The 11,960-nt window shown below is 24.9% G+C and overlaps 2 protein-coding genes across 5 annotated transcripts; both read right to left on the bottom strand.

The window, feature by feature from the left end:
* Positions 1-3,485: 3,485 nt before the first annotated feature.
* On the bottom strand, positions 3,486-6,311 carry LOC102670672 (pescadillo homolog). 3 transcript variants are annotated; one of them, XM_031510712.1, is made up of 8 exons: positions 6,134-6,311; positions 5,724-5,957; positions 5,126-5,633; positions 4,907-5,046; positions 4,589-4,841; positions 4,326-4,520; positions 4,057-4,232; positions 3,486-3,966 (listed from the first exon to the last, which is right to left on the bottom strand). In XM_031510712.1, exons 1-8 carry the CDS (start codon positions 6,155-6,157, stop codon positions 3,709-3,711), a joined length of 1,788 nt encoding a protein of 595 aa, XP_031366572.1. In that variant the 5' UTR covers positions 6,158-6,311; the 3' UTR covers positions 3,486-3,708. The 3 variants fall into 3 exon arrangements, with proteins under 3 accessions (XP_031366572.1, XP_006616360.1, XP_006616359.1); XM_006616297.2 differs by having other exon boundaries at positions 4,057-4,229; positions 4,326-4,513; positions 4,582-4,841; positions 6,134-6,310; XM_006616296.2 differs by having other exon boundaries at positions 4,326-4,513; positions 4,582-4,841; positions 6,134-6,310.
* A 548-nt stretch (positions 6,312-6,859) lies between these two features.
* LOC102670936 (protein pelota) lies at positions 6,860-11,742 on the bottom strand. Of its 2 annotated transcripts, XM_006616298.2 has the most exons (12): positions 11,597-11,742; positions 11,324-11,503; positions 11,086-11,251; positions 8,722-8,785; positions 8,552-8,644; positions 8,308-8,458; positions 8,113-8,226; positions 7,903-8,043; positions 7,596-7,818; positions 7,337-7,529; positions 7,156-7,262; positions 6,860-7,066 (listed from the first exon to the last, which is right to left on the bottom strand). In XM_006616298.2, exons 1-12 carry the CDS (start codon positions 11,672-11,674, stop codon positions 6,966-6,968), a joined length of 1,611 nt encoding a protein of 536 aa, XP_006616361.2. In that variant the 5' UTR covers positions 11,675-11,742; the 3' UTR covers positions 6,860-6,965. The 2 variants fall into 2 exon arrangements, with proteins under 2 accessions (XP_006616361.2, XP_031366573.1); XM_031510713.1 differs by lacking the exons at positions 11,086-11,251; positions 11,324-11,503; positions 11,597-11,742 and adding an exon at positions 9,092-9,261 and having other exon boundaries at positions 8,722-8,790.
* Between the last annotated feature and the right edge of the window lie 218 nt (positions 11,743-11,960).

The raw sequence follows: 11,960 nt of genomic DNA on the forward strand, positions 1-11,960 counted from the left end.
CGTCACAATGCGATCGAGCACGAGCTTCGACGACGCTCGATGATTCGCTTTTCCGCGATAATTCGCGACAGGAAAAAATTGTTCGATCGATCGACTTCGAGGATCGACGAGTAATCGATAACGAGTTTCCAGTTTTCGCGATCGGCCGTCGCGTAAAATCGTGAGCGGTTGATTTATAGAGCTATAATCCAGCAATCAGCGATTGAAATGAAGTAGCCAGTCGTGTCGTAGTTGATTCGTTCATTAATGAAAAACGAAGTGATTGGTAAATCGTCGGCTATTATTCTTTCCCTCGTGTTAATCTCGTTAGAAAATAATGATGATGATATTGCAGTGATATTGCTTGGCTCTGCGTGTAAGACATTTGCTTTAAATGTCAAGAATATGTCAATAGTATGACATAATTTCGATTAATGGGTATTTTTTTCGATGATAGTTTTTCCTCAGGCCCGCTCCTCCTATTGTAAGATATTTATTTCCAGAAAATATTTATAGAAAATCATAATATTGATCGATACGATATTTCAATAAAGATATCAATTGGAACCAATTGAATTGATATTCTGCGAAGAAATATATTTATAGCAGAAGGAAAATAAATGTGTTTTTTCTTTCATTTCTTGTATATTATTTAAATATATCACGAGGCATTATTATTTTGTTAGATAATCAAGATTCCATATTAAAGACTTTTGAATGAAATGAAATGTAAGTACTTTTTTCAAATAAAGATAAAATTTCTTTGATATAAGAAAGAATTAAATTCCCAATTAAATTGAAGGCCAAAATTTAAATCATTTAATTACATTAATTTTGGGAAAAAAGAATAATTTTCAAAAACTTTTTCTCGACTCTGAAAGAAGAAGAGATTCGAGGAACGTTTATTAAAATGGGAGCGCCGCGTCACGCGATTTTAAACATAATTAAAGAGACTTTTTCATCCGTTGCAAGTTTATTAAACGTGATCGAAGATTTCTTTACGCTAACATCAATGTGGATGAAAAAGTAGAGCCCGAACTCGAGCGAACGCATCGCCTGTGCCGGCATTGAAATCACCCAAGTTAATCGTCAATCGGAAGCGAATAACCGACTGGAGGAACAATTAAACGCGTGAAAGTGCATTCAGCTCGAACATCTCTCGCATAGCGCAAGCTTTTATGATTATCTTTCTTAAGCCTGATCTACGAGAAATTTTCGAAGGTCGTTCCTTGATACGTTTCAATTAAATGCAACCGCGTCTTTATATCAGTGATGCATCGATTATCTAATATCGTAATAACCTTGATTATATAATTATTCGTCTCATATGAGATGAGGCATCCTTTTTGCCATTTATTACAGTTTTTCTTCCAACCAATCCACCGTGCTCGTCTCGCGAAAACGGAACTCTTCCATTCTTCATTAATGATCCCTCGCGAAACAATACACTGCAATTATACGCGGTACTATGTATGAAATTCAAGGCCATTCTTCCTGAATCCGCTCACGTGTCAATATCAAATAATCAGTAATAATCATGTATACGTACTCTTTGATATTTTACATTTTCGATTAATTACATACAATGCAACCATTTGAAATATTGTATTTATTCATTAACGAATCGCTATGAAGATTTTGAGATAACGTTTGAATTTCATATGAACAGTTTCTTTCGAACACGAAGGAAAAAGTTTTCGAAAGTCTTGATATTTCACAGTCAGATGCGTTGCCACCAATCGTGTAGGTTGTCCCAATGTTCTTGCACGCGCATCCCACGCACTCACCTCCGTGTTTCGTACCAAATTGAGAATCGAGAAAAAGACAGCAGGAACCAGCATAAAATTTTGTTCGCAAGAAAATTCCATTCTATGGAATTATCATGTATCTCATTTCCTTCCTTTATACATACCTGCGTTTAAAAGAGGATAGATTAAAATTCGCAGAATATAAAACAAATGTGAATGCGTAGGATAATGGATATACAATTCAGAAAGATGAAGATTAAAAACCCAATCGTATTAAAAAAAAAAAATCTTCAAATAATTTAAATCCATCGTGATTACATTTGGCATTAATGTTTCATTCGAATTTCATTTACTAATTAATTCTTTCAAAATTTTAAATTAAACACGAAATTATTATTATCATTATTATTTTTGACGCTGAAATATATATCGTGAAATTTAATGATATAAGGAAATGATATTCGTGATCATATGCAAATCGATGAGATTAGAACGTTATATAGCGTTGCAGATTCTAGGGATGCTCATTTTAAGGAGAATCGGAATGGAGATGGGCTGGAACAGGAATAGCAAGGGTGACGTAAGCACCCAATCTGCACACAGCTCGCACACCTGAATCGGGTTAGGTATTGGTGACTTCACCGACGCCAGTGTCGCGACACATTGGTTCAGTCACCACTGCAAATAACTAAAGAAATCGATGAGAAGCTGTTCCAGAACCGAGAATATTCGCGAAAAACCTGTGTCAAACAAATAAGAAATATTAATACTTTTCTCACAAATAGACGTTAGTCAATCGTCGATTTTATTAAGAAACCTATTTAACGTTTTTTACTTTTACAAAATATGGCGATCGTTTGGAGAGGAAATGAATTAAAAATTATTTAAATTCATTTATGCTGAAATAATTATTAAATTGTTTTATTTTTTGCTTTCGCTTAATTCTCCATTCTTTCCTTTTTCTGTTTCGAGAACAATGTGATTAAACATTGTTTTGTCGATTGCTAAGTCTGAAGAATTTCGATCATGCAGCAAATCACTTCGTATATTACATAGAAATTAAATTTAAAATCATAATGATGACCATGTAGAAATCTAATAGCATGATATAGCAGATATTTATTTTCATTGTACAAGAGATGTTACATATTTTTATTTTTATGATCACGATTATTAATTAAGAATTTTTAAAATTCAAATATTGTCCACAGATCCTTCAAATTTTCCTTGTTTTCATACTAAAAAAAGAAATTCATAAAAATTTATAAAAAATCATAAATTTTCAAAATAACAAAAATTGCACATAGCTTGATCATGGATATTTTATTTTCGCATCCAATTTCAATGATCGATTCAAGGAGACTTGCTAACATAATATAGGCAAGTACCGGATGTATCGATGGTAATTTATCCATCACTAAATGAATTTGTCCTTCGATGCTAATTCGTCTAGCGAAAGTTACGGAAGTAATCAAAGATGTATTAAAGATCGAATGATTGAAATGAATTTGTTCTTTATTCGAGATCAATGCATAATTTTTTGAATAATTTTTTATTATGTAAAATTTTTTGTGTAAAAAAATCAAATCGCAATGAATAATTTTTATTATACACAGATAAATAATACTCACGATTGCGTAGGTTAATATATGTAGGTAGTCTGGCCTTCAAAGTCCTTCAGTGGAAAAGTAGAAACCAGAATCATCGTATGCGTGGGCTTCCGGTAAGTGGGAGGACTGGATTAAAAACATCTCTCTATTCGCGTAACTGTACTTATGATTATCGAGAAAGTTATTACATTCCGCTGTCAAATTTTCATTGATTTTATATTCGATACTGATATATAAAAGGCAAAAAGATTATATGAAAAGTGTGATTAGATATAATCTTAATATAGTTCATCATTTACAAAAAATGATGTATGTGGAATAAAAGTAAACTAAATATTAAATTTATATTAATTGCTTTTTTTTATTTATTCTTATTCAGTAACTTTAACTTTTTTCTGTTTGCGTTCTTCTTTGCGTTTTTGCTTCTCAGCGGTATCATGTAGCCGCCTCTTCTTACGAAGAAGCCATATTTCCTTGGCTCTTTCCTTGCGACCTTCCATCATACTCCTATATAAGTTTCGATGTTTCTTTTTAATCATACGTTCTCTTAATCGATATTCTTGTCTCTCCTGTCGTTTCTTTTCCCATGGATCTTCCTTTATCACTTCTCCAGTTTTAACTTTCATTTTCTGCAATTGTTAAATAATTAATTAAATAAAAAAAAATGTGTAAATAATCGAAAAATTATAAAATTATATATATATTTAAAAATAATTAACATTTTTTAATCGATTTCGTTGCTGTTCTTTCTCATCGATTGTTGTTTCTAAATCATCAGAGGATTCTCTTGCTTCAATTTTCTCTTCTGAATTTTTTGTTAAATCTTTTTCCTGCACTTCATTTTCATTATTTTCTTTTTTATTTTCTTCTACTTCTTCTTCAGATTCATCTTCTTCTAATAAATAAAAAAATAATAAAACGTTATTAATTTCTTTTTTTGATCCATTAATAATTATTATTTATATTTGTATAAATTATAATTGCACACCATTATTAAGTTTAAATTCAGGATCCATAAGAGCACGTTCCTCTGGTGGAATATATGTCTGATCATGTTGACTATTTGAAAATGGTGAAAGATGTGGCGGAAGTACACAACCTATTAGATATTTTTCTACAGGTAACAATTCTTTAGCATTTACTGAATCAAAAATCCACTGTGGTTGTACATAATATCTAGAAAAAAATATAAAAATATCAAATAATTAAATATCAAAAATATAATAATAAAGAAAAAGTATTACCTAGAAATATATTGTTTAGTCATATTAGGTCTGTCCACTATATGATGTGTTATTGTCTCATCATTTTCATCAAATGTTGCACCAACAAAGAGTAATTTATCCCAAGATACTTCAGCTCCAAAACAACGTAAAATAAAAACTAAAGGTTCTCTTGGTACTTCTCTATTCAAGAAAAATTTTAAACCTTTGAAAAGTGTTTTTAATTTTTTAACTTTTTCTGCTTCTATCCTAACCTCTTCCATATTTGTAGCATCACCTTCCTAAAATGAATATAAACTAATATTTATGTCAAAAATAATAAAATATCAATTTAATTAATTCATACATTTGCAAATTTATCTATCTCCAATTCTTCATCTTCTACATTTTGTAATGTAGGATCCAGATTTACTAAAGGTACATTTAATGCTGCTATTCTTTCCGATACATATACTTCTTCATCAACAAGGATTTTTTCACTATTATCTACATATTAAACATTTATATTAATATAAAATTATTAAAAATTTATGTACTTATTATTATTTCAGAAAAATCATCTTACCATTAGTAGTAAGTTTTGGAGGATAATATAAATTAAGACTATGATAAAGCCTATAATTAACAAAACCTAACATCACGATATAGAATTCTACAAATATAGACATAATTTTAAAGTCTACATCATTCTTTGCTTGAGGCTCAAAACTGAAGTGATGAGGTACAATCCAAGTTATTATTTGTCCCTTAATTTCTGCTTGATAATAATATCCTTTAATAGATACAAATACTTTACGTAAAGCTTTAGCAGCAATTATAGCATGTAAGAATTCAACTGTTAATCTTCTACATAATAATGATTGATCTCTTGGTATATGATTAAGGGATGGAAATGTACTAAACAAAAAACATAAAGTCAAACAATCATCTAGATCTCTAAGTGCATCAATAAATGTTGGATAACGTTCTTTAACAATGTGATCTAGTTTTAAAGTAGGATGATTATCTAAATATCTTTTCATATCTGAAAATTCCCTCAAAGCTCTTGCTCTTCCAACTTTTTTATTAAATATCTGAAAAAATATAATTTTTATAATATTTGTAGTTTTTAATATACATAATATTTACATATTAAAAATAATATGCTAATTAATTTAATATACCTTAAATTCTCTTAATTTCCATATTATTGGCTCATGCATCAAAAATTGAATATCTTTTTTATGATATAATATTTTGATAGCAGGGTCTCCTTTTTGCGCTCTTTTACGATTACGTGGTTCTCTTGGATATATTCCTTTCAATATACATAATCTGCGAAAATCAGTTAAAGTGAGCTGCAATTTTTTTAGAGCAGCTTTTCTTGTCATAAACTGTGCTCCTTCCCCAGACTGATACTATAAATTTAAATAAAAATTTTGATAATAGTATTTAAAATGATATCATATATATTATAAAATATAAATAATATATGTAATTCAAATCTCTCTTTATTTTATACACAAAAAATAACCTCAATTATAACTACAAATATAAATGATTTTAAAATAGTATAAGTAATTTTAATAAATACCTTCTTTTTTCCTATTGCAACCATTTTACATCACGTTTTTATATAAAATATGAAATTACATAAATGTGTATAAAATAAATCACAATAATTAAATCCACGTGTAGAAAATAATAGAAAACGAGTTATTTATTAGAAACATAGCGCCATCTCATAGCAAATAAGAATTCTTAACCTTCATTTTGTACATCGAATTTAAAAAGCATATTATTTCTTACAAAAACAATATAATAATAATATATTTAAATAAATTCTAATCTCAATTTAGAAAATTTAAAAATATTATATAAATTTATTCATATTTAAGATATATAAGAATGTAAATATACGTATAAAATATATATATTCTTATCCTTCTCCCATTATTTGCTTTCCTTATCTATAGTTATTTTTGGCGCATAATACAAAATATAAGGATCGATATCGATAAATATCAATTAAACATATTTTTGAAGACTATAAAATCTTAATTTTTAATATAAAAAATATATTATTTTCTTGACTTTATATTATAAATGTAATATATTTGTAATTTTATATTTAATTTTATTGAATGTTAATTCTATTTTATATCGCGTCTATAATATGTATTTATTATAGTAATTCTAAAACATTTACGAAATATGATAACGATGTTTTCAATATTTATGATTAGATATATATGATATATATTATGATAGATATTGAAAAACAAAAAATAATGTTAAATGTTTAAAAAGGAGAAAAATATTAATTTTTTTTATTAATATATTTTATATTTTATTTTGTTGTATTTTTGATTGCGCACAGCACAAACAGATACGAAGTTATACATTAGCATATTATTTTAGCTTTTTTAATCCTCTTCATCTGAATCGCTTTCGTCATCACTTTCATCCTCTAATTCTGGCATAGGAAAACGTAGTATAGCTGCTATTCCAGTAAGTTGATCTAATTCTATATACGACATTATTAAAATTATTATTATTATTAAAAATATAAAAATGTCTTAAAATATTGAAACTTGAATAATTGATTCAACTTACGTTCACCTGAGACATGCAAACTTGAAAATATTTTTACATCTCCACCAGAATCTTTTATACTTTCAACTAATTCAACATATTCCTTTCTCAAATTAATATCTTGACATCTGCATGCAATTAATAAAATAATCATAAATATATGAGTTTAATCTATCAAATAAAAATAAGATATTATCATTACCTAAATAATTTATCTGAAATAAGTAGTGTTTCAATAGCTTGAGATCCATTAGCTTTCTCAATATGTTTCTTTCCATAAAAAGCTCTAGAAGGATCAGTCTGTAATATTGTATAAAATGTTTCTAGTGCTTTTACTTCACCTGATGCTTTCGTTTCCGAAATTCGCGATATTACTGCAGGTTCAGCTAAAATCTCTATTGTAAAAAAAATATATTACAAAAAATATATTATATTTACTTAAATTGAAAAATATAATATACCTTTCAAAGAGTGTTTAAAACCTGAACTAGAATGCACAAGTAAAAATTTTCCTTTATTTTCTAATATTATTTTATTATCTAATTTAATGGCCTGCTGAATCATATAATCCATAAATTGATCCTTGACAAATCCAGGACTTGCAAGAATAATACATTTTACAATATCAAAATTAATGTGTCTCAAAATTCCTTGCATTATGTTATCATAAAATCTTGTTAAACCCTAAAAATTTATTAAAATAATGAAATTAAAATATGAAATATTATTTAAAATTAATTTAATAATTTAATAAATTTTTAAAATAACCTTTTCGTGTTGTGAAACATTTCCTTTTCTTTTTCTAGGAATAACTTGGTCTATTTTTGCTCGAACTATTGTCATATTGGAAGTTATTAAGCAAATATGTGCTATACCTTCTTGCATTACAACAGCAGCAACATCTGCATTCTAAAATTAAGTATTTTATTTCATTAAATTTCATCAATTAATTGTTATTATTTTTATTTTAAATTTTACCTGTGTAGGATCACAAGCAGTATCAACTCTTTCCAAAGAAATAGAATCCCATTTAGTTTTTGTAATTGTAAATTTTCTATTTTGTTCTACATCCAGTGTATGATATGCTCCTGTCTATGAAGAATTATAAGTTGAATATATTATAACATAATTTAAATAAAATATATTTTTAATCATTTTAAATTAAAAAAATACCTTAACATATTTATTCTCTTCTACATTTCTACCTTTCAGTCTTAAAACACATGCTTGGGTATCAAAGTCAATACCTTCTACACATATAGTCAAAGTAGTTCTGACTCTATAACTATTAGAACTACCAGTTGCAGATTCCATTTGCACTTTTCTAAAAAAAATAATAATATTAAGTAAAATATTATGATTTATTATATTATTGATTATTATAATGATAATTAAAATTAATATTAAAATTAATTACCTAATAGTAGAACAAGTAACAAAATCTCCTTCACCAATAAGATTATATGCATGCCACATATCTTCTGTATTTTCTGGGACAAGAGACACACCCCTAATAATATATATTTTTTTTTAATTTTATTGTTTTTTTTTTTTTTTATAATTTATTCAAAATAGCAAAAAACTTACCCTTCTCCATCTTTATCAACATTTTTAGACACAAGTTTCATTTTATACAGATTTTCGTATTTATTAAATCTAAAAATTTTTAATGTTAAATATTTTATTCTATCAGTTTTAAATAACTTATTTAAATAAATATTAAAATCATTTTGAATAAATTTGATATAATTCTTATACTGATCTCGATTTTTTTGCAAATAATATTTTAAAATTTACTCAAAATGTTATATAATTAAAAACAAAAAAAAGGAATACAATATACTAAAATATTTTTATTTATAAATTATTTTTATAAATCATTTTACATATTAAAGTCAAAATGATATTTAGGTTAGATTGTATCACAGTTTCATATGCAACTAATTTACGTAATTACCTTAAGAATAATTAACACAGATTTATATTTAAGAAAATCAGACATTCCATATTTTAAGTTTAATTAGAATAACATAAAATAAATTATGCCATAAGTTAAACATGATACTTTTCTGTCGATTAACAGTCACACTCATGACTTGATTAATGAATTTAGATTTCGTTTTAGAAACTAGATTTAAAAGAAAATTTTTAAATAGTGTAAAAATAAAATTCTAAAAAATAACATAAAAAATATTATTAATTGAAAATTACTTCTACAGTTTTTAATTTTACTAATTTAATTTATTTATGAAAATTAAAATGGATTCGATAAAAATCTAATATGATTTGAATTAAAAGTAATTTATAAATTTTATAATATAATAATATATTTTATTCAATAGTTACATAGTTAAATAATGAAAAATAATATGTTTCATAAATTATAACATATTTAATAACTTTTAATAAAATTATAAAAAGATTACATTTTATTTTAAATTACAATTAATTTTAAATTTATTTTAAAATAAAAGAGAAATAATATAATTTTATACAAAAAAAGTATCTCAATTATTATATTATATTATTATATTACATATAACGAAGTTCACAAATTCGAATTCATTTTTCATTTAAATATTCAATACATCAATTTTTAAAAAATACTTCTTAAATGACATCAAATCAAAAATTATATATTATTTATTTAAAAATTATTTTATTTAAAATGTAAAAATTAAAAATATAAGTTCGGTTTAATAATATATAACTGTCAATGCCAGTAAATAATAAAAAAAAATTCAAAATCATAAAAATGATTTCATTATGCATTATTTTTAAAATGTATAGAATTAATTAATTATTTTAAGTAAATAAGAATGAATAATCATTATAAGATAAGTAATATTTTAAATAATATTTTATAAATAATAAAAATTCGAAAATTTCATATCGAAAAATATTTATATTTAATTTCAGATAAATTAAGATTTTACAATATTGAAATTATACTATGAACAATTTGTACAACTTTCTTTTACAATATTTGACAAAATAACATTTGTCTTCTAAGTTGCTTTATTATGAGAAGAGGAAGAGGAGAGATTTTGTATATATTGCATGCTATATATATAAAATCTATATAATTTATACAATATTTATACATTTATTTAAAGAGTTTTAATAATTTCTTTTTTTCTAATTGATTTTTTTCTTTGATTGCTGTAGAAAATGCTCGTAATTCCTTTTCAATTATATGTTGTAATGTGGGATCCAATTCAACAACTCTTGTTAGATCTTTAATCGCTTCTTCTTCATTCCAAACACCTATGTATGCTTTACCTCTTTTGTACAGTGCTTTTACATTATCTAAGAATGATAAATATATATTTATGATATATATATGTATATATGATACATACTATATCTATAATATATAATGTATATAATGTACATAATATAAAGTAATATAAAATAATAAACCTGGATTATGTTTAAGAACTGTTGTACAATGTTCAATAACTGCATAATACTCTTCTTGAATTAATTTACATTGTGCATAATTTAAAAGTAATGGAGTTTTCAATTGATTTAAAGCTAACCATTCTTCTTCATTTGGTTTTTCTCTATAGATTATATATAAATAAAATATGTATAAAAGAAAAAATTAATAACCAATAAATTATAACAATATATGCATATATCATATACTAACCCAAGCATAAGTTGTTCTAATATACCAATACCTTTTGCATACATTTCACATGCAGCATTATAATTTTTTTCTTTAAATAATATATTTCCTTTTTCTTTTATATCTGGAATACTTTTTAATTTCTCATCTTCTGTCATTTGCCATACCTCTTTTTCATATTCATCAGGTAAAATGATTTTGATAAGCTCTAAAAAAATTAATATAATTTTTATATATCTAATAAATAAGAAATTAGTAACTTAATATTATAATTTATTAAATTAAAAATTAGTTATTTATTTAATTGAATTGATTACCAATTGTAAATTCTAAATCTTGAGGATATTTGATAAGTTCATTTAAATCATCATATCCAATTCCTTCATTTTGTAAAGTTACACCACAACAATGACTACGTTTTTTTGATTCTGGTTTTCCAACTTCTCTCAAAGTTTTAGACACAAATGGATATGCTGTAACTAGCTAAAACAATAAATACTATTAAAATATTGATTTTAAATGCTATAATATTCTTTTAAAGTATTATAAACATACACTTTTATCAATTCTAAAGCAAGCCACTTCATTTAATGCCATTTTTTGTACAATAATTTCCCATACTTCAAGTTTAAATTTTTTTCCTAAAACAAGTTCCATTGGATTTCCCATTACTTTACTGTCATCTATTATTGTTCTCTGTGGATCACATTTTGTTGTTTTAAAATGAAAAAATACCTAAAGATTAAAATATAATTCTATTTATAATTATTAATATAAGTTAAAACTTATACTTAATTTAAACAGAATTAATTTAAAATATATGCATACTTTAGTTCCAGGTACAAAATTAATTATTTTTGTACCTGCATGAATTATAGTTTTCACTATATATTCCTTATTTTCCATTTTAACAGTAACAGTTGACAACAAAACAAAAAAGAAATAACCTAAAATAATTTACATTATAATTTCAGTATTATTAAGAAATGCATTATAATTGCAATAATGTTACAAGTTATATGATTTTTCAATAAAATCAATTTATAAATTTTTAATAACCATAAACTATTTTTATATGTTATTTTCACTATACATTTAAAACTTTTTAATTGCAAATTTCTGTTTTAATCGAACCATTATTAAATTATTTATTACATTAATTTCATATATTTCTTTTTATAATTCTCTGCTT

The sequence above is a fragment of the Apis dorsata genome, unplaced genomic scaffold (genome assembly GCF_000469605.1).
Source record: "Apis dorsata unplaced genomic scaffold, Apis dorsata 1.3 scaffold_256, whole genome shotgun sequence".
Lineage (NCBI taxonomy): Eukaryota > Metazoa > Arthropoda > Insecta > Hymenoptera > Apidae > Apis > Apis dorsata.

What these genes read in the sequence shown, in the direction of transcription:
- LOC102670672 (XM_031510712.1), bottom strand. Translation starts at nt 6,157, where the DNA reads ATGGTTGCAATAGGAAAAAAGAAG. An exon ending in TCCAAAACTTACTACTAATG is followed by an intron (nt 5,047 to 5,125) that starts GTAAGATGATTT and finishes TTTAATATGTAG; the next exon opens with ATAATAGTGAAAAAATCCTT. An exon ending in TGAATTTAAACTTAATAATG is followed by an intron (nt 4,233 to 4,325) that starts GTGTGCAATTAT and finishes TTTATTTATTAG; the next exon opens with AAGAAGATGAATCTGAAGAA.
- LOC102670936 (XM_006616298.2), bottom strand. Translation starts at nt 11,674, where the DNA reads ATGGAAAATAAGGAATATATAGTGAAAACTATAATTCATGCAGGTACA. An exon ending in ATTTTGTACCTGGAACTAAA is followed by an intron (nt 11,504 to 11,596) that starts GTATGCATATAT and finishes TTTAATCTTTAG; the next exon opens with GTATTTTTTCATTTTAAAAC. An exon ending in AGATTTAGAATTTACAATTG is followed by an intron (nt 8,786 to 11,085) that starts GTAATCAATTCA and finishes TTTTTAGATTTA; the next exon opens with ATAAATACGAAAATCTGTAT.